This window comes from Belonocnema kinseyi, chromosome 7, assembly GCF_010883055.1.
Source record: "Belonocnema kinseyi isolate 2016_QV_RU_SX_M_011 chromosome 7, B_treatae_v1, whole genome shotgun sequence".
NCBI lineage: Eukaryota > Metazoa > Arthropoda > Insecta > Hymenoptera > Cynipidae > Belonocnema > Belonocnema kinseyi.
This window is the reverse complement of record NC_046663.1, coordinates 107,041,633-107,065,176: the sequence shown is the minus strand read 5'-3', so window position 1 is coordinate 107,065,176 and position 23,544 is coordinate 107,041,633. Positions and strand designations below refer to the sequence as shown.

The 23,544-nt window shown below is 35.8% G+C and overlaps 1 protein-coding gene across 1 annotated transcript in view; it reads right to left on the bottom strand.

Moving 5' to 3' along the window:
• Positions 1-1,801: 1,801 nt before the first annotated feature.
• LOC117177373 overlaps positions 1,802-23,544 on the bottom strand; it is a 27,783-nt gene continuing 6,040 nt past the window's right edge. The window contains exons 2-3 of the mRNA XM_033368015.1: positions 5,655-5,785; positions 1,802-2,231 (exon numbers count right to left, since the gene is read on the bottom strand). Coding sequence (XP_033223906.1) covers positions 1,817-2,231; positions 5,655-5,785 — 546 coding nt within the window. The 3' untranslated portion in view covers positions 1,802-1,816. The remainder of the gene's footprint in view (positions 2,232-5,654; positions 5,786-23,544) is intronic.

Below are 23,544 nucleotides of genomic sequence, written 5' to 3'. Positions count from 1 at the left end.
TAATCAATTTTTAATTTGAGTCGTTTGTGAGATATTCCAGGGGATATTACGATATTATCACTTTTTGCAAGAAAAACTAATCTGAAACTTTAAAATCAATACCTCGAATAGTTTGCGAGATAACTATGTGTTTTTAATGTTAAAAATCTAACTAAAATGAAAATCTAACATTTCTAAATTGATATTGCGATTGTATTAATCGAGATAATTATTGGTGATAAGTTTTCACGCCCCTCCCTTTTTTCAAGCACCCAACTCCCAAGGATTAGTAATCGTTTTTCATATAACCACCATCTTCCAAGCCCCCCCCCCCCCCAATAAATTGTTGGTAATTTTATCCCGCCCTTCCCTCTTTCAAGCATCCCTCCAGGATCAATGATAATTGTTTCACATCCACTCCAGTTTCCAAATTCCCCAAAAAAGAAAGAGGTGATAACTTTGCCCCATCCCCTTTCCTTCACCCTCTTTCACTTACGTCTATTATCTATCATATCCTCCCCAATCCTATCCTATGCGACTATATCTTATCATCCCTACCCTCCCCTTCCTACCTAATTCCCCCCTACAGCTCCTCTACCCATATTCCCACCGCAACTTTCACTAAACCCTCCTCCTGTTTCCCAATCCCTCCTTCCCGCCAATCCCATCCTTTCCCTCCGCTTGTTCTCTTATTCTCGTTCTCTTCCCATCCTCCTTTCCATATCTGAAACAATTTTGAAATAAAAGCCCTCAAAATTTACTCATTGCAAATTAAAAGAATTTAGAATTAAACCATTTTTAACCATTTGAAATTGAAAACGTTCAAAATTAAAAACGCTTGACTTTGAACAACTTTGTGTGCAATTAAAAAATTTTTTGAAGACTTAAAATTTTCCACTTCCATTTTTTGATTTTGCAAGCTTGCAAGCTGGCATTATGAATTACTTTAAATTATGACATTTGGAAAAGTTATAATGCAAAGAGTGCTTATGTAATTTAGCTATATTATTATTGATCATTATATATGTATTTTATTCATTATTATTTTTTTATAATATATTATATATTATATTATTATTATTTTTGAATTAATGCCCCAGGCTTAAGATGTTCACAGTCAAATATGTCGAAGGAACTTTTGCTAGAGTTGGCTTTTTATTTATTTTTTGATTAATCTGCACGGGGGTTTCCCGGTATATATTATCAGTCACGGACGCATTTTTCTAATGCAATCAAGTGATCTAATAAGAGAAGTGTACCTAATTAAACATATTGGGAAAGCCTGGTTCTTACCCCATCATTCATGGGCTGGGTTGAAGCCAGTACCTGATGGGGGGACCTACAGCTTAAGGTTGGATCCTAACCGCCAACCAGAACCTCGGCAAATGTAGAAAAAACACAGAAAAATTTCCAGTGGTACCGGCGCAGGGATCAAACCCCAGAATTCTAACGTGAAGTCGGTTAGACTTCACGTTAGAAGTCACGTCTTAGAAGCTACCGAGACTCTTCTTATTATATTATATTTATTATTATTAATTATCATAAAAAATGTAATTTTTGAGCATTTCTGATTTGAAATCGTTGTATATTTTTTTAATGACCGCATTCAGGGGCAAAATGAGAAAGTTTCTTTAAGCAAAGCATCAAAAAGTGGAATTAAAAAATAAGGTTTGCCTTGAGTAGACAGCATTTTGAGGTAGCCTTACGCTAAAAAACAGTTAATTTGAAGCCTGTGCTAATTTCATTCAATTATAAAATCGAAAGGCTGTAACAATTCATAACGAAACTCAGAGTCTTGAATTTTCAATGTATAAAAAGGTACCTGTAGAATTGTCTTTCAGTTTTGACTGTAGAGTATCTGCTTCAAAATTATATTTTCACTTCCATACTTGCGATACTCATAAGTCTTGTTTGCAGCATTGCATGCAGCGACTTGTTTCACTTTGACGATGTTTCCATCATCTTCTTCCTCGATTTTCCACAGCTTATCGAAATAAAGCTGATAAATCTTCTCACATTCCGATGAAATCGAGACGCAGATGTGAACATTTTGCTTGAGAATCACAGCACATGCGTTCATAGTGTCCAAGAGAATTGCACATAATCTGGCGATGTGCACTTCTCTTTTATCCTTAACGCCAGGATCCTCAATGTAATTGTCCAGGTCGTCTACCAGCAAGACATTAGGCAGGGAAGCAAAAGAGTGTAAATCCACGAGCTGTTCCACAAGGGTCTCGTAATTTGGGAGGTACCTGTAACAAGAAAAAAATATGGTCAATTCGAATTTATAATTATTTATAGTATTTATTGAATTATTGACAAAGAAAATAAAAATCTGTTCTTAAGAGGCCCTAAATAAAATTTGGTCTCAGTTGGAATTAATGATAGAAGTTTCACCATGAGTTTCATCATAAATTTTGGGATTTATTTAAATTACATCACAGTGTGCCAGCGTCCTTGAGGATATTTAGAATTCTGATTTAGAATAGTAGCTGAGGCCCTGGTCAGTGAGGGACCAGACTTAGTGACGCCTGAAAAGGTTTGTGTGCGAGAAATCCCTCCCTCGACTGTGAGAACGACTTGTTTTCAACCTCTTTAAAGGGCCCTGGGTCCACTTTTTTATAATACAGGTTCGCCTTAAAAAAAATCTGAATACCAGACAAAGAATCAAGGAAAGATAATTTCATTACACAAATGACTTTCAATCTTCTTTTCAACATTCTAAACTTATCTTTAGTAGAATAGTACCATAGGTTTTATAAAAAAAAAAAGATTCATACAGTCATTGGATAGGGTTCGGGTCAACTATAAGGCCTAAAATAAGTTGTTATTTTGAAATAGATTGACCGTTGTGTTGTCATAATTTAATTTTTTTTTAATTTAAAATTTTAGAAGTGGCATACTTTTAAGAGTTCTAGTTTCTTGTAAATTGAAAGACTTGCAAATTCGAAAAATCTTCTCTTCCATTATTTAATTTAAACTTTATTCAATTTCAAACTCAAACCTACTTTTAAAATAATTTGTAGTAAGTTATAAGGATTTGAAATTCAATTTGTCATTTATAATGAATATTGCTTAAGCGCGTTGGAACCAGAACCTAACTTCAAAATTTCACTTATTTTACTCTATAAATACTAGAATTATATTTTTACATTGGGACCCCCTGAATCCGAGAAACAGGTTTTTACTAATGTGTCTGTATTTCTGCCTGTATGTCTGTCTTTTTCCATCATAACTTTTGAGAAAAATTAATCTATTATACTGGCCTTCGGCACACTTGTTTAGAGTCCTAAACTAAGGGTCAAGTTAGTGAGCCAGCCATTTTCTAGTGGGCACATTTTGAATATTTTCGAGACCATTTTTTCAAAATTTAAAAATTCTGTGTATAGTTATTCATAGTATTCAAAAAATTTAACATTTTAAGCCAAACAACGCATGATATGAAAAAAAGCCAGGAAAAGAAAAACTTTGCTTTTTGAAAGCCCTACAGCCTATTTCTGTTATGAATCAAATCTGTATTCGGAGTGATAAATTGGATAATTTCAATAGATTTTGTGTAATATGTTTTATTTTTGAATTCTAATTCGAGCATCCAAAAAAACGTTTTACACAAAAACTATTAAAATTAGCCAATTTATCACACCGAATACGAATTTGAATTTAAACCGGAAAAAAATTATTAAAGTTTGAAAGCTTTGGAGTTTTAAATTAAACATGATTTTCCATTGAACCCCTAAAGGCTTTGAATTGAGAATTGTGTAATTACAAACGCTCTAATTTCATATTATTAAATTTTGAACGTACTTGAAGTTCTGAAAATTTAAATGCACGAATTCTTTATTGATTGCTACGTAAAATACAAACATTGCGCTAAATTATTGGTTAGTACAATTATTGAAGCCGTTCTTCAAAAAGTGGACTAACCCTAATAGCAAACGTACGTTCTGTGGGGACCTTTGTAACGTTCTAGTCATCTAGATTCTAATGGAACGTTCCCATAACGTGTAAAATGTCCGCCGCTTGGAAACATTCCAACGGAACGTTCCAGGAACCTTCCATTGGAAACTAAAGGGAATCTTCCGTTATTGTTGTTTTTAACAACAATTATCTCATAAGCCGTAAAAGATATATGAAAATAGTTGTCACTGGCGACCTATCACTCACGGTTTACACGATATTTATTGATAATAATAACAATAACGGCAATTTATGTTTGGAACGTTCCGTGCTATAGCGCACTATATTAGGGAAATAGTGTTTAGTTCAAAATTTAATTTATTTTAAACTAAATAGTGAACTAGTGAGAAGAACGGACAGGTCTGATTTTGGAAACAAAATAAATTTTAAAGTGAAATTTCTCGAAGACGAACGGAGGGTGGTGTTTGGTCGGAAAGGACCTTTTAAGGGGGTGGGCGGCACCGTCTTAAAAATGTAATTAGAAGTAAGCTCGACCCAGTGAAAAACTATGAACATCAACTGTTCATTGACAATCAGTGTCTGTACACAGTCAGATGTGTGTCGTTCCGGTCCAGAAATCGTTGTTTTGATTCAGAAAGTGTATGGTGATGAGTCTATGAGTGCTCACTCCACTGCAAAGTGACCCTAGCTCTGGTAGGCCGTTAACATCGAAAATACCCCAAAAATGTGAAAAAATGGTCGAGAGTGTTAATTAATGGAAATCGCCGTTTAATAGTAAGAGAGATAGAGGAAGACGCCATCATTCCTTCACCATGACAAAGTATGTGCCCATTCATCACAGCTTATTTAGCGATTTCTGGCGAAACACGGCCTTACACAACTTTAACAGCCCCCGTACAGTCCTGACCTGGCATCCTGTGATTTCTGACTAATTTCCAAATTAAATTATCCTCTAAAAGGAAAACAATTTCAAGATGTAAAAGAAATAAAACAGAATGCAACGAAGCAGCAGTTAGTGATTCCGAAAGGTGACTTTCAGGATTGCTTCCGAAAGTGGGAGGATCGCTCGAAAAAGGTTGTGGCACCCAAAGGGGAGTAATTTTAAGGGGACAGTATTGCCCTTGATAAATAACTGGAAGCAATTCTCCATTTTTAGGTGCTTCAATTATTTAACTTTTTAAAACCACCGCTAACGCCACCTTATGTTTCTGAAAGCCCATAACCTTATTTTCAAAATACTGAAAGTATTTTTTCATTTATTTATGGCGGACATATGAATTTTGTAACTAATTATTGTATCTCGCGTAATTTTAATTCAATTTTAATTTGTATTACACACGTTTTTTCAATATTTCCGTTTATTAACAATTCTGTCTTATAGAAAACACATTAAAAAGGAACTATGATTTCTTCCCCATATTTATAAAGCCTGGAAGACGTTTGAAATTTTTAATACTCAACAGGCCTAAAATGACCTATGTTTCCACATGAAAGATGTGAAAACAACGATACAGACGTAGCGTTTAAACCTTAAGAGCCTAAATTTTATCGCTTTTTTACTCTGAACTCCTTCATCCTATTTATTTTAACACAAAATCATTAAGCCAAGCTTTTAGGAAAATTTTCTCTCTTATTGTGGAATTGTACGAATGTTCGGAAAATCTTAAAACAACTTCTGGAGATGTAATCGACGTTGGTGGTTGCTACATACATAAAAATATAGGCTAAAGAAGGCACGTGGATAAATGAAAGCTTACATAAATCGCATGAGTTTGAAAGCTTCGGTACTTGGGTTACTTCTGTCATGATGCGTCAATGGTGGAGACTGCAATGCTTTAGGTGCGATGTAAATAACACGATGACCCTCTTCAGCCCAATGAATAGCTGCCTGCAAGAAAACGACAAAAGATGGTAAAGGTATTACTGTTTTCTTTCCAAAAGAGCTTGGGGTCAAGTGTATAACGCCCAGGTGGGCACCGGCTTCTCTTTAGTGGGATTCTATTAAAATCGATCCTCGGCGGTCTTTTTATATTCTTATTCAATAGGAAAGACGAAAAAGGTTTCTACGCAGCAGATATATATCTTCCTTTTGTTGTGATTTTATTTTATCGTGCGATAAAAAACATATTTTAGGGTCAACCGTTTTTTTATCGAAATCGTTTAAAATAAGGACGTGAGATTAAATGTTTCATGTAGAAATACAGAGGAATATTTATTTATTCCATTTTCTCTGAATAAAATGGAAAACGAAACTCAAGTCTTCAAGGGTTAACTCTATGCTAGGGACGAAAATAAGCATTATGCTAGAATGGTTAACGAAATGCTTTCTTTTTTACTTGAATTTAGTAACCCTATACATTATTTGTTTATAGTGCGAAATTGAGCCCTGAAATTTTTTATAAATTAAAAAAAAAGAATATTTAGAGGTCAAACGTTATTCAAGGGTTGGTAAAAAAAATTACCTAAAATTTTATACAAAGTTTTAAAAATAATATTTAAAGTCGCTTGAGGTTATTTTTGTTAAGAAAATAATACAATTTTACATGTAATTTAATATTAAAGGGACATGAAAGCCATTGAATCTAAATTTTTAAATCATACATGGTACTGCCTGAGAATTTGGGAAATGTCTGGCAGAAAGTTATTAAAAACTCAAATAAAGAAGCTGCTCAATGTTTAAATTTCAACAGCTTCAAACTTCAAATAAAAGTCTACAGACAAAAGAATACAAACGCATCATTTTACAAACTGGAATTTTTTGAATTTGAAAATAACAATAAAGATTGAAACGAAAACACTGAAATGCTGGTAAATTCGTGTAAATGCCTTTTTAATTGGGATTTAAAAGAAATTAAAAAAAAAAAGACGAGAAAAAAGGAGATTTGGAGGTTGCCTTCTTTATCTTTCGTCCGCTTTTTTATTTATTTTTTTTCTATTTTATTGAAGACATTTAAGAGTACGTGTTGCTTAAAGATCCTTAGATTCTTATTTTTGTTTAGAACAAATATTAAGACTGATTTATAAAATTGAAGAGATCTCATTGCTAAATTCAAGTTAGAAAATTTTCAAATTGTTTTTATAATGACGCAGTTCTAATTTTATCGTTCAACTTTCCATTCAAATGATTCATGGAAACGATATTTTTGTTAATTAAAAATGACTCATTAATATAAACTCGCTCGTTATTAATAGTTTCTGATGAAATTCTAACGATGTTCCGAGAAAAATATCATTAAAATAAATATGAATAGTAATTTATTAATTTATTCAGTAGGATTCGTTACTAATTAAACAGAAAATAAATACAATGAATTCTATGGAATATTTTTCTATTTCAGAATTTATCTACTACTTAAAGATTAAGGCGTTTCCTAGGGCTTCATTTTTAGTCCATGTATTACAAATGATAAATTTTCTCCTACAATTATTAATTGTTTGATGTCATATTTTAAAACACATTATCTAATAGACCATAAGCCCACAACGTAAACGGCAACGTGATAAGGATAAGGCCAATTTAACCTGAGATGTTCGTCTTATCATGAGGAACGTAAAAATGGGTGCCTCCGCGAAGGAATAATAAGGAGACCCAACTGCCAGTAGGAAGCCATATTTGAAACTGGCAATAGAAACATTACCGTAAGTAGTAGGCACAATACAGAAAGATCTTAAATTTTCGTGCGCAGGTGCGCAGTTGCCCTCTTCCTGTACATGGAAAAGTGTTCGAGTGTGAAAGTTTGTTAAATTGACGTAAGTCAGAGTGGTTATGCCTTTTTTGTTAATCAGCTTACGAAAGATAAACGAAATAAATATATAAACAGTATTTTCGGTACTTGTTTGAAAAATGTGAGAACAGATTTTTAGAAGGAAAAGTATAAGTAAGTACCTTTTAAATTTGTAACATGATAAAGAAATAATGGAAGTAATATAACTTGATTGAAAAGTTTAAAGTTTTTCGAAACGTGAACAATATTATTCCTTCGTGGGTGCCTTATAGGTCGGAGTGGATGCGTTTAGCGCTGGCGACCGGGAAAAGGTGTCAATTTTCACAGTTAACTAACGTGACTCGGATAAGGTTGAAAATTGTTTTTTAGGTGATGGCATTATAAATAGCACCTGCGCATTGTCAGGCACTTACCTGGATGAAAAAGTGTTGTCAGGCAACTGCAAAGTCGCCCGAAATTCAGGTGACATTTCTTAAAACTGGTTTTACAGGAAAAAGTTTCAAACAAAAGTTGGCCCATTCCCAGAGATGCATATTTTCATTATTAGATCATTTTTTGATCAAATTGATACATTTGGAGAAAACATCGATTAAAGAAATATCATGACAATAAAAAGCCATTTTTCTTTACAAGTCATTCTTTCAAAAATGTTTAGAAGAGAAAAGATACTCCTTTACAGGTATACTCCAATATTAATAAGAAATCTTTTATTCAAATGGTGCGCAACTGGTTTGTTCTCCCGCATCGCGCTCGATCTTTCTGCATAGGCTTTTTAAAACTAAAGGTGAAAGTATCGACAACAGTAATTTGGTGATTGTGAATTCTCTTTTGTTAAAGCTCCTTCGGGTTTAACGAACACATTCTCATCACGTATCTCGTGCTTTGCACTCGAGTTTATCCCTGAAATTTTATATCATTCCCATAAATGTATATTATTATAATTCGTAACTTGCATTTGTATTAAAACAGACGAAGTTTCATTGACCCGTTTTAAAAAAACGCGTTCTTTTAAAAAAATTTTGTTATTAAACGTTTTATTGCAACTTTTGTCGTTTTTCCATATACTAAATTTGCTGATTTCCAATGTTTTCTTTTTGATTTAAACTTTACACATACGGTCTACTGAACAGCCTTACAGTTTTTAACTTCTAAATTATATATATACAAACACACACATATAATTTAGAAGTTAAAAAATGTATATATATTTTCTGAAAATGCATTATTGTATTTGAGAATATTTGAAAGACTGAAAATGTTGCATGAAAAAATGTAATTTTTGAATTTTCCATTATTTTGTATGCTGTCAAAATTTGAATTTTTGATTTATCAAGAAAATTCAAAACGTTGTTATGATAATCTTCTAGGGCATTTAGAAATCAAACTTTTTCTTTTCTTGCCTTTTTTTCATATCGTCCGTTAATTGGCTTAAAAGGTTAATTTTCGTGTGTTTTTTGCAATTTTGTAAATACTATAACTCTAATAATTTTTAATTTGATGACAAAAGTCTTTAGATAAATTGTTCGACTTTTTGAATACTATAAATAACCGTACAAAGAATTATTGAATTTTGAAAAAAATTATGTCAAAAATATGCAAAAGGCGCTCGCTTTTTGAATTTTTATCCAGAATAGCTGGCTAACGAACTTGACCTTTAGTTAAGGACACTAAAAAAGTGTACCAGAGGCCAATCTAATCGAATTATTTTTTCAAAAGTTATCTTGCTGACAGACAGGCAGGCATAAATACATACAGACCGACAGATACACACATTCGTAAAACCTATTTTTCGGATTCAGGTGGTCTCAAAACGTGGACATTCGATAAAAACTGGGGGAGGGGGGGGGGGGGGGGGGGGGGGGGTTGTCAAATTTTACATATATCAAATACCTTCTCTGATGAGAATGTAAAAAAAACTATTAATACAAATTTTTTACTCTACCTTCGGTGAAAAAATGTTATCTATTTTGGCTTAGCTTGTGCCGTGTGTCAGAAAATTTAATTTTTGTATTGTCAATGTTTTTCGTATAAATAAAATAAAAACTGCGTGTCCTATAAAAAAGTGATTAATAACAAATTTGTAGATATTTTTTGGGTGCAAAAGGTTTGTCTTATCATTTTTTTTGTGATGTCTTGAAAAGTTTGACCGCGAAATGCAATTTTTAATTTTTGATTAGTTTTTGTGCGGTCAAAATTTGAATTTTCAATTTTTCGAAAAAATTCAAAAAGTTGATATGATAATCTTATAGGGCTATTCAAAAGTGACATTTTTCTTTTCAGGTACTATAATCAACTGTACACAGATTTTTTAAATCATGAAAAAATATGTACTCAAAAATTTTCAAAATTTTTATCCAAAATATCTGACTAACGAACTTGGCATTTAGCTTAGGACACTAAAAGAGTGTACCAAAATCCAATCTAATAAATTAACTTTTTCAAAAGTTATCGTGCTCGCAGACAGACAGATAGACACATTCGTAAGAACCTGTTTTTCAGATTCAGGGGGTCTCAAATGTGGACCTTATGACAAAAACTAGGGGGCTCAAATTTTATACAAATCTGATACATTCTCTGACGAGAATGTAAAAATGATTTATCTGTCATTAATAATGTTGTGATAGTTCTGTTTTTAGTTTTAATCATAAAAAAATAGCATCAAAAACATGAAAAGTTAAATTTTTTGAATCCCCACACACGGGATGAAAAAGAAATTAAGAGACAAAAGTTGTGATAAGAAATTAAGAATGTGCCCACGCAGCGGGCACATTTTTTTTACCGTTAATGATGTTTTTCATGGTTAAAGCCAAAACTACGCATCCTATGAAAAAGTGGTTGATGAAAAATAGTTGTTCTGATAATCTTGTAGGGCATTCAAAAAGCAACATTTTTCTTCTCTTGACTTTTTTTTCATATCGTGCGTTATTTGGCCTAAAATGTTCATTTTCGTGTGTTTTTTGGAATTTTGTAAAGCTATAACTCTGGTAATTTTTGATTTTATTAATAAAAGTCATGAGAATAAATTGTTCGAATTTTCGAAAACTATGAATAACCATACAGAGAATTTTTGAATTTTTAAAAAAGTGGTCTTAAAAATATTCAAAATGTGCTCACTTTTTGAATTTTTATCCAAAATGGCTTGCTAACGAACTTAACCTTTAACTTAGGAAAATAAACGAGTGCATCAAAGGGCAATATAAAAGATCAATTTTGTCAACAGTCATCGTGTTCACAGACAGACATACATACAGACATACAGAAACATTAGTAAAAACCTATTTTTCGGATTCAGGGGGTCTCAAAACGTGGACATTTGACAAAAACTGGGTCATCAAATTTTACACAAATCTAATACATTCTCTGACGAGGACGTAAAAATCTAAAAAAATTGTAGAATACTAAAGAATTGATTTCATTTACTTGAAAACTTACAAAATCAAAAAATCCAAATTCATTTATTAGAAATAAAAAGTAAAAATAATTTGATTACATCAAAATCTCGCTTTTAGTCAAGTGTCGGGGGTTGCCTTTAAATGGCTTTGGACTAATTTCGGAGGGATAGAAACGTAAACAGTGAGGGCCACCTGACTCGTTTCCAATTGGAATATATATATAATTAAAAATTTGTTATAAGGACAACCGCAGGATTTCGCCGGAAGGTGGGTGCTAATCTGGAAAATTGCATCCGCTCCCAGCGAAATCGAGGTAAAATTTCAGCCACAACCACCTCTCATGACCGTGAGATAGGTGGTTAGAGTCTGTAACGGAATCAATTAGACGATCCAACAAAAGCCTCATGCACCCTAATAACACGGAGCGACCCAAGGACTACCACCTTCTCCATTTTCCCACAAGTGTTTTGGCATATTGTTGACACGCAGGGATGCGTTTTAGGTCATTAGAGAATGAAAGCTTGGTACCTTGAAGAGCGCTGATGATAAGGACGATTGGTTTACCAGAATATTCCCGGTACAATCGTTGCAACTCCCTTATAAGGTCTCGATACCTCACCTTCTTTTCATTCTCCTTGGCTATGATGTTTTTGTCAGCTGGTGCCGAAAATTCGATAAAGAACATGGTTCGCTTCTCGAAGTCAAGAAGAACCATGTCAGGCCTCGAGTGAGCAACAGAAACAATTGTCGAGAATATAAAGTTCCAGTATATGCGGCACTTCCCATTCTCGACAATTGACTCGATTTCCCTAGGAGCGTTTAGAGAAGCGATAATAAGGTTAATGCCGTAAGAGTGACAGAGATTGTCTTAAAGCACTCTTAGTGCCGCATTGTGCCTTTGAATGTAGGTCGTTCCCGCGTGATTTGGACATCTAGATAGTATGGGAGCTAAATGCTCGGGGTGTGCATGGCACGCCCTGCAGCTATCATCAGGAATGTCTTGGGTCAAAATGTGGCGTACCAGACTTCAATCCGAGCGATTTAAGGAAAGCAAACGTTAGCTCACAAGACATTGACAGATCCTTCACATTTCTGTGGAAGATACCGAGCATCCTCTTATCGAGGAGCTGTTCACGAAAGTTTTTCTCTTGTGCTTTCTTAATCCGGGCTTTCAGGAGAGAGTACTCAAGATAGATAAGATTTGTTGCATTATGCTCACCTCTAATACTGAAGTTAAGCCTGAGTGTTTCAGCAGCCTCCTCCGCTGCTTTGCACAGAAACGCTCCTTTGTCCACTTCTTCGTGATTCCTGACCATTTTAAGAAGAGGCTCTCTTCCATTTGCGACTCTATGTGCTGTACCTAGAATAATCCTGTTGTGAAGACATTCAAGTCCCAATTTTCCGCGACCACCTTGACGGCGTGAGATGCACAGTTGCGGAACGAAAGACTTAAGATGCATGCTTTTGTTCATGTGCATAACCTTTCTTGTCCCGATATCAAGGGATCTGAGTTCGCTTTTCGTCCATGGAACTACTCCAAATGAATAGAGTACTACCGGAGAGTATCCTTTATAGATATCACATCCTGAATGCGACTCTGTGGCACACCCAGGTAATGTATAAATCTCTCCAGCGCAAAGGTGTCGTATAGCGCTTCTATCAACGAGCTCAAGATCTTCAGGGATGCCATTAACTTTTGTACTTTCGATCTGCAGGTTTGCCGCACAAGTACCCGTCGGAATGGCGAAGTGCTAGAGATAGTGGCAATAATGTAAGGGAAAAGAGGAGTGGACTCATGGTGTCGCCCTGAAAGACACCTCTCTGAAAGGTGACCTTGTTAGTTGTCACACGATTGTTTTCAGATAAGATAGTAAATCTGGTTTTCCAAAGTGGCATCAATCTCTCTATGCACCTAACTATTTGCGGATAAACCTTTAAGATTTCCAAAAGACAGACGATAAGTCTATGGGAGGTCGAATCGAAAGCTTTCCGATAATCAATCCAGGCCATCGATAGGTCACGCTAATAGAATGCTGCATCTTTGCAGACACATCTATCGATGAGCAGGTTTTCCCGACATTCCGCTACGCCTTCCTTTGAGCCTCGTTGTTCATACATTTCTTGCCACGCAGGTTCAATTGCCCAAACAATCCTATCATTTAGGATAGCTGTGAATATCTTATAAAGTGTGTACAGACAAATGATTGGCCTGTAATTCTTCGGGTCAGCTAAGTTGCCTATTTTCGGCAGGTATATTGTGCGCCCTTCCACCAACCACTCCGGAATCAGCTCTTCCGACTTTAAATATGAGGTGAAAATACGGGCCAAATGCTGATGGGTTGAAGAAAACTTCTTCCACCAGAAGGTTTTGATACAATCTGGTCCCGATGCGGAATAGTTCTTCATTCCTCTTAATACTTTTTTCACCTCCTCGGCAGTGATGGGTGGGTCTTCTTCATCAGGTGTTATGAGGGCTTTACATAGCTCCTTGAAGCTATTTATATTTTCTGAGTCTTCTTCCAGTCTATGCTGCACTTGTTAGACTTCTCTCCAAAATACTTCGACCTCCTCTGGTTTGGGTGGATGTTCGTTGGTAACTGGAGGGTCTTGGAAGAGTCCAGATGGGTCGAAGAGAATCTGCTGATTTTCTCTGACACACCTCTCCCTCCGCTCTAAGCTTCTCTTAGCGTCAGATAGTATCCGTATTCTTTCAACAATATGCTGCCTGATGGTCAGCAGCTTTGACTTGTTAAGTTTATGATAACGGGTCCGAAGTTCGCGCGCGAACTTTCAAACCTTGGCGGTAACATTCCTGCCAGATGTGATGTAGTCAATCACACACTGAATGCGGGACGCGTACTGTCTTACCTAGCCTATCTTTATGGCAAGTTGATGCATTCGTCTTTTGGTCTTATGATCAACTATTGCATGGATAGTGCATTCCGCCCCTGGTGACTTAAAGGGACAAAAGGACCCTACGACCCATTCCACCTTTCCGCTGTCTACGAACTTGGCGGTAAAATTCCAATCGGCCTTATCCAAATCTAGGCCCCAGCCTTCCTCATTTTCTTCGGGTTGGATTCGCTGAAAACCCAGGAAGTGAACTTCCTTTAGGCAATTCAGCGTTGCTTCTTCTTCTTCTTCGGCAAACTCATCATTTTCGAGCGTTATTAGCCCGAAGCGAGCTTCCATGTTTTTTGCCAGGATCTTGTGGAGCCTCGCTGTTTCTGGAATTTCTTTCGATTTCTTGAAGAATCTCTTTTAAACTTCCTGTTTATACTTACTTATATTTTTATTGTATTCATACTGGGTCGCCTTATATATGCCCTAGTCTGAAGGAAATTTAGTTCTATTTGCCCTGTTGCACAACGCTCTCGTCTTTTTACAGAGTTTCTCCAGGTAGGTATTCCACCATTCTGCTCCTTCTCTAGACTTAATTGTGCTAGTAGGGCAATTCTTTTCATATGAATTCCAGAAGCCTCTCTTTGAGTTCCTCTTTATGCGAGTCCCAAAGTGTATTACAAAGGTTTCTGATCTTTGAAACCGTACTTTTTCCTAGGGTTATCTGAAACAAGATATATTTATGGCCCAAGAGAGACTCCTCATCGGAGACTCCCCAGCTTACTACCTTGCTCCTCAGTTCAGCCGAGCATAGAGTCAAATGGATAACTTTACTCCTGTTTTTAATTTGGAATGTGAAAGTATCACCCCGATTAAGAATCTCCAGTTCAGTGCCCGTTAGCTATTCGATTAAATCACTTCCTCTGTTAATTATGATTGTGCTCCCCACACCGTATGGTGAGCGTTTGCATCATAGGACAACAGCAGAGGAATCCTGTTCTCCTGGCAATGCCGAATTAGTCTCTACCTCTCTGGGAGGTGGGGGTCTCTCAGCATCGCCTAAGAAATAAGCCGAGGCAATAACCACCTCTAGAATTTCTTCGCTACTGCTGTGACAAGGCACTAATCCTCTCCCTGTATAACCAGGGCTCTTAAATTAGATCAATCCCTTCCTGCACCACTGACATGCGCCTGGCTAGAACGAACAAGGCGCCTTTGCTGTGGTGCAAATTTATCTGCATCATGGGCATTACCGTATCAGCCATTGAAAGGCTAATTTAAGGCACCTCCGGGCGCTTCTGCTCTCCCTGCAGAACCCACCTGGATTATTATCATTTTTCACCGCTTATGGTGGATTGTCCCCTAAGTTTCCTTCCAGTTTTGGCGGTCTGTTATAGGAAGGTCCCAGAACAGGCCCCTCATTGTTTTTGTGCGTCTTCCAATCATTTTTGTCCCACGAGAAGCTAGGATAATTAGGAACACCTCCGCAGAGCACCGCTTACAGGAGGCCGGTCTACATATTACGGGATTCGACCCGGTGTCCCAAAGTCTCCGTTAACACACCTCGTTTGTAAACTCTATATGCCTGCTCCTACTGATAGGGAAAAGGCGAGGTGTTCAAGGATTTGTTAACCTTGGTACCATTCGACTCTTGACACGGCGATCACATCGTAGCTTGGGAGCATGAGAACCCGCGCCATCGACATTCCAGGAAGATTTGCTATTACTCCCTGGAATGATCGCTCCTTAGTTTAAATCCCACCGACTAGAGTCTGTCAGTTCCCCAGAGTAGCTGCACCTTGCGATGCAGCTTCTCCGGCTTACCTATTCCAGATTTACCTACAGTCCGAAGAGACCGTAAGCCCTCCCACCGTCTCATTATTTCCCGCCATTATCTAATGAAACTAATGTTGCCGATTAAAATTCAATTTCCTAATATTTTCATAATCTTTATTTCTCTCAACCGGCTCTAATTTTCTGACAATAGGAATGTCAGGTGAGGCACGACCGACAATCAGTACACCCCCTGAGTTCCAGGATCGCCGAAAAATTACACGCTAGACCTCTCGCGGTGTTATTCTAGAAACGGGAAGCGCTAGTTTTCGATTCACTATGGTTGGCGGATATAGATTCACTCCCGTTGGCGGTTTGCAATTTGTGATACATTGACTAAAAATCAAGCCCTAGGAAGCGCCTTAAGGGGGTATTCTGATGCAAACAGGTCAAAATGAGTACATTATCAACCATTTTTTTTAACTATTGCATACAATGGGCCAACTTTCTTTCTCCAAAGGTATCACCTAGGACATGGGTCTCCACAATCCACAGGTACAGCGTGACCCAGGATCGCTCGGCCTTTTTCAAGGTATACCAATTTTTTTAGACGGGAAACTGAGAGGAAATTTGTAAACCCTCTGAAAAAATCCCAGTTGGAAGGGTTCGGAGAAAACTTTTTTCTGTTATAACTTGATAGAGCTTGAGATACAAAGTATTTTATTTGAAGTGTTTAAACTAAGCAATTGCCGATAATTGTTTACAAATAAATTTTTTTGACATTAATAATACTGAATAATTTAAAAATATACTAATAGTAATAAAAATAAGTGGTCAAAAAAAAATCAAGGCGTTTAAAATTAAAAGTTTTTTTTCAAATCGAGAATCTGTAAATTAAATTATTTCAGAATAAGGGCTCGAAAATAGAAAAAGTTAAAAACTTAAAATATTGATTACTTAAAATTCGAAGGAATTGAAATTGCATAAGTGCTTTTAAATAAAAATGTTTAATTTGATAGTACTTTAAAGTATATTTAATGTTTCAAAGTCAAAGCTTCTTAAATTGAAGAATTTAAAATTTGTATTATATTTAAAAAATTAAAATTGATGCCACACATTTTTTTCTACGATAAAAAATTAATTTTTCGTAATTTTTACCTCTCAAAATGTAAATTTTTTAAATTATAAAACTCGAACATAATTACACCTCGCGCTTCGCGCTCGGATATTTATTCTTTGCATTTGGAATGCTTGAAAAAAACTTGATCAAAAAGATCTCTTTTAGATGGTAGTATTTATATGCGTCTTCATATTCTGAATTGTCTACTTAATTAAGTATAGTCAAAGATTAAGTTTCTCAAAGCTCTGTAGGCTATGAGGCACACATTCTCATCGTGACACTCGCGCTGCGCGCTCCATTTCCGACAGACATTTGTAAACAGGTTTTGTTGGATTTTTTTCTCGTGACTTTCGTCGTTTTTCCACACATTTTTTTTTTATTTTACTTTTTTCAACGTTATTTTTCACGAACAAAACAAAAAGTACGCGTCCTATCAAGAAGTAATTCTTAACAAAATTATACATATTTTTTGGGATAACCATTTTTGTTAATTCATCTTTTTTTGTATCCTACATAGTTTGTCCAAAAAATGAAATTTTTTATTTTCCATTATTTTTTGTGCAATCAAAATTTGAATTTTCGATTTTTGAAGAAAATCCAAAAATTGGTTATGATAATCTTTTAGGGCTTTCAAAAAGAAATGTTTTTCTTCTCTTGACTTTTTTTCATATCCTGCGTTTTTTGGCTTCAAATTTTGATTTTCGGTTGATTAAAAAAATTTTGAAAACGCTGTAACTCTGAGAATTTTCTTCTTATCGAAAAAGGTCATTATGATAACTTGTTTGTTCTTTTCAATACTATAAATATCCGTACATAGAATTTTCAAATTTAGAAAAAAGTAGTCTCAAAATTTTTCAAAATGCGTTCACTTTTTGAATTTTTATCAAAAATGGCTGGTTAACGAACTCGTCCTTTCTTTTAGGACCTAGAAAAAGTGCGCCAAAGATGGATTTGATTTGTTCATTTTTTCGAGAGTTATCGTGTTTACGGACGGACGACCGGACAGATAGATGCCATAGTGAAAACCTGATTTTCGGATTCAGATGGTTTTGAAACGTGGAGATCCGTTGAAAAAGTGTGATGTCAAATTTCCGAAAATTCTAATACTTACTCAATCATAAATGATGAGAATGTAAAAATTTGTTTTCATGGATTTTAAAATTGATTATGTTTTTAATATTAGGTAATAGAAACTTAAGGACATGTGAATTTCTTGCTACTTTTTAATTTAATTTGAAAATTCAACTTTGAATAATTTATAAACAAAACAATTTTCATGGAATTTAAATTATGAGTATAAAAAATTACATTTGCATTGCGTATTTTATTTAACAATACTAAAGTAACGAAAAAGAAACATTCATTATTTTATTTCATAAAATCAATTTTAGCGTGAAGTTTCGAATAGAAATAAGGGTCTCGAGTTTAAGGGTTCCCAGCGGCAAAAAATAAGGTAAAGGGCCTGGGACTACTAGTAGATACAGGATCTACCTTTGGAGACCCCTCACCTAGGACAATAGAAAAGAAATGTACCATTGCAAAATATTTATTTATTAATGAAGGAGCTTTTACACCGATTAAAAAAATTGTAAACGGCTGGCCGAAGTAATTCCTGCCCTCCTGGATATCAGAAACAGAAAATTGAAAAAGATGTTTAATCTGCGACCCATTCGTTATGGCTCGTACTTGAATTTTTATAATTCAATGTAAATTAAAAAAATGGCGACATTTTTGCAACAGTAACAAAAAAAATACGTTTTTTCGCACTATAAATCAGGTAAAATTATACGTTAGAATAAAAATTTTAACATGATCGAGGAACCGGCGATAGTCATGATTGTGCTCAGTATTGCGTTAAAATTTTAAGCCGATCGCTTTAGCCGCTTTTAAGAAAACACCTGTGCCAGGTGTAAAAATTTCTTTTTGAGAAAAGCGCGTTTAAAGGTTTTAGACGGCCCTGACTTGTTTACATTTAGACTCTTCCAATTAAAGTCCTAGGCCATTCAAGCAATCCCCGAAATCGGACTTTAATTCGATGAGCAATGGACTTGTATATATTAGGTATTTACACTTCAGCCACCAGTTAACTTCACTTCGTTTAATACTGCGGGGATCGAATGCATGGGATTCGGTCGGTTTTTGCCCTATTTTGCTAATATCTACGTAAAAAATCATTTTTACATTCTCATCAGAGAAGGTATTATATTTGTGTAAAATTTGACCCATCCCCCCAGTTTTTGTCAAATGTCCACGTTTTGAGACCCCCTGAATCCGAAAAACAGGTTTTTACGAATGTGTCTGTCTGTATGTCTGTCTGTCTGTGAACACGATGACTTTTGGAAAAAGTAATATATTAGATTGCCCCTTGGTACACTCGTTTAGTGTCCTAAACTGGAGGACAAGTTCGTTAGCCAGCCTTTTTGGATGAAAATTCAAAAAGTGGGCACTTTTTGAAAATTTTTGAGACCACTTTTTTAAAAATTCAAAAATTCTCTGTATGGTTATTCATAGTATTAAAAAAATTTAACATTTTAACATTTTAAGCCAAACAACGCATGATATGAAAAAAAGCCAGGAAAAGAAAATTTTTGCTTTTTGAAAGCCCTACAGGACTACGATAACAACTTTTTTAATTTGGTCGAAAAGTTGAACATTCCAAATTTTATCGTACCAAAAATAATGAAAAAATACATTTTTCGGTCTAACTATGCAAGATACGAAAAAAGTGAAAAAGCTCAAATTGCGCGCCTTGGAAAGAACTACAAATTGATAATGAATTACTTTTCGATATAAGCTAGGAAAAAAATGAGACAAAAATTGTTCATCCAAAAAAGAGCTATAATTTTTGATAGGACAGTTAGTTTTTGCTTTAGTCGTGAAAAATAACATTCTAAATAAAAATATTAAATTAGTTTGAAAAAACGACACAAGGTATGAACTTAAATTACCAGACAACAGTTGTTCGCCTAAAAAGATCTATAAATTTATTATTAATCATTTTTTGATTGGACGAGTAGGTCTTCTTTTAATCGTAAAACATAAGATAAATAATGCAAAAATGAACTTTTTGGAAAAAGCACAGAAAAGACGAAATAGAACATAGGCACCTATATAGGACCCTATATAGGTTCCTGTATTAGACCTTATGCAGATGCGCAGTAGTTTTTATTTAATCGTAAAAAACAACATTGAAAATAAAAAATTATAAAAACAAGGAAATAAGAAATAGTATGATTCAATTTTTATGCATATTATGAATTGTAATGATATACATTTATTGAAATAATACATGTTTCAGAGCAGCTTAGAATACAATTTAAAGCAAAATAAGAAACAAATACAAAAATAATCATGATAAATATAATTTTATTTTCATTTTACAATTTTTTAATAAGTAATCCCAGGGAGAGTTACATAAAAAATGTATTATAATTGATATGAAAGTGTTGTGTATAATGTAGAAAAGTTGACATGTTGGACCAAATCGAGTGTGAAGCACGAGATACGTGGTGAGAATGTGTTCGTTAAAGCCAAAAGAGCTTTAACAAAAGAGAGTTCAAAATCACAAAATTACAGTTGTCGGTCCGTTCACCTTTGATTTTAAAAGGTCTGTGCCCGAATGCGGAAGAAATGCAAAGACCAAGTGAGGAGTGCGATTGCCATCAGTCGCGTGCCGTAGGTGCGCTCAAACTCTCTTTTAAGGAAAGAGAATTCACAATTACAAAATTACAGTGGTGGATGTTTTAAGTCTTGATTTTAAAATTTTTACGCAAGAATGTGCGAAAATATAAAGACCGAGCGCGTAGCGCGAGGTAAATACATAATCGAGCGCGAAGCGCGTGAACCAACAGTTGTTGTGCGCCCTAGGCGCGCTCAAACTTGCGAGCCGCGCGCGCAGCTAGTGATGAGACTGTGCCCGCGTGGCGGGCAGACTTTTTCTATATAATTGTATTTGAAAAATAGTTTTTATTTTCTAATTACTATTTCATGAAATAATAAAATGATAATAATTATTATTAATTACAAAGATATTACAGAAATAAAGTTATGTTCCGTGTATTTGGTCCATTGTTTTCCACTCAGCTTTCACCGAAATGAAGTCAGCTAATATTTGAAATGATAATACCTGATAGACATAGGTATAAACATGAATCAGCTATCCGGAATGCCGACTCCGTATACCTGCTTTCAAAATCGATTCAAATCGATTCTTATTTAGCCTATGTATTACAAATGACAACTTTTCGCCTACAATTATGAATTGTCGGATGCCATATTTTAACTACATAATATCAATGGAAAAATACAATCCCTCAAAGAGGGATTTTTCGAAAATTGGTCTGGTTCTTCTTTTTTCTAATTAATTGAAAATATGATGAATGTTTATGCGCCTGGGAAGGAGCAAACCGCTACCATGACTGTACACATGGTGAAAGGAATATCGGGGCGGCCAGTTTCTGAATGAAACAACGGAAGGTTGATATCGACGATATTGTAAACATCGTACACCCATGATCGAGCCCAGGATTTAGAGTTGTTTCATTGTCAACATTACACTTAAAGGGTATGCAATTCGTAGCCTTTTCTTCAGCAATTCCTTTTGCCGAAGTTGCAACCGAAAACTCTGGAATCATATTCATAATTTTCCTCTTTTTTTCTTAAATCTTTGTTTTGAATACAACTTCTTGATTCACAATGAATGTGCTGTTGCTCAGTATTGATGCACTATTTTGTTTCAAACAAGACAGTTACATTTTAAACTATTTTTATAGGAAATTCAACTACTTAGTTAAAAGTAAAACTATTCATTTGAAAATTTAACTACTTGGTAGAAAATTAACTTTTTTGTAAAAATTTGTTAATTTCAGGTTGCAAATTAAACCGTTTTGAAGAAAATTCCCCAATTCAACAATTTTGTTGACAAAATATACATTTTATTAAACATTCCTATTTCTTGATGCAAATTAATCATCTTTACAAACAAAACTTAACAACACCAAACTCTCGCTTTCAGTCCCCCGTTTTCAGCGTTCCTAGAACTGCTGGCTCCGCAGTTTCTGAGGTGAATAAGGCGAGAGACGTTGCGACATTACCCTAATAGCACGAAACGTTCCGGGAACGTGCCTGGAACTTTCCATGGAAACCTTTGAAATGTTCCAGTGGAACGTTCCCTGAGCGTGTAAAATGTCCGCCGCTTGGGAAGGTTCCAGTGGAACGTTCCACTGGTACCTGTGGGGAACCTTCCATTATTGTTATTTTTAATAAAAATTATCTCGTAAACCGTAAGAGATAGGTAAAAGTAGATGTCATTTTTGTGTTTTGAGTACTGTATATACTACATGGTAATATGGAATCTACATCATAAGCTGACATTAATTTTCACCTATCCCTTATGGTTTATCGGATATTCATTATTAATCATAACAATAACAATCATTTATTCTTTGTAGGTTCCAGTGGAATGTCCCTGGAACGTTCCCAAGTGGCGGACATTTTACACACTCAGTATATATTTTTTGATTCCTCTAGAATCTAACCGAAGGGCCTATGACAAAGCCACCGAACGCGTCCTCGGGTTGCGGATAGAGGGTCCCTGTACCAAGGGTTTATGCTGAATATGTTTACAAAAATAAATAGGCAGTCGCGGATAATTGACCAGGGGTGGTCCCGAAGGAATTAACCCCCAAGCGGAGGTGTGAAAACCATGCCGAAAGCTGAATGGCACCTGGGTGAGGTGTCTAGAATGGTGAATCTGGGATACCGGGCGACCTCTCAGAGTTCGCAGCCTTATCCTTACATGCGGGGCTCTACAAGGATGGACGAACCCCTTTCCCTAGCTTCTCGTGGAAACAACAATGACAACACCAAACATAGTTGTAGTAAGTGCGGTTCAAAACAACAGAACGCGCAGAGCTCCCGACTATGGGTCGGTCAACAATGCCGACCAATCTAGAGCTGGGGGAGCCAATGAAAATGTATTCAATGCGATGGATCGGCGGGATCTCGTGACCTTTGGGTAGACGGAGCAACTGACTTACGACTTGCTAGACTGCTACGATGCGAGTGTGGCCCGTGAACGGGGTTACATTTCACGGCTGCATGCTCTGTGGTGCGAGAAACACCCGGAGCTATCGCACTTTTCGCAGCAACGTCTGCGAAACCATGCTGAATTACTCCGTAAAAGGGGCTATGTAAGCGGAACGCCTACTCTACCACAGCTAGAACAAGCCGGCAACAAAGAAAGAGAGGCGACACTAAGACCAACCGCGGGCAGGCATCCAATAGATGAAGAGCGATGCTTTACGACCCGGAGAAACATCAACACCAAGGTTTTTCTCAAACTTAAAGATCTGGCTGAAATGGATGACGAGCTTCGTGGACATTTTTCCGGTGAATCCGACTCTGGGCTATCAATTATTGTGTGTATAATGCAGCGAGAGCTTTGGCCGATGCGAACCGTAAAACAAAACCAACGGCTGATTATAAGACCAAAAGACGAATGCATCAACTTGCCATAAAGATAGGCTGGGCAAGACAGTACGCGTCCCGTATTCAATGTGTGATTGACTACATCACATCTGACAGGAATTTTACCGCCAAGGTTCAAAAGGTCACGCGCGAACTCCGGACCCGTTATCACACACTTAACAAGTCAAAGCTGCTGACCATCAGGCAGTATATTGTGAGAGAATACGGATACTATCTGACGCTAAGAGAAGTCTACAGCGGAGGGAGAGGTGGGTCAGAGAAAATCAACAGTTTCTCTCTGACCCATCTCGACTCTTCCAAGACCCTC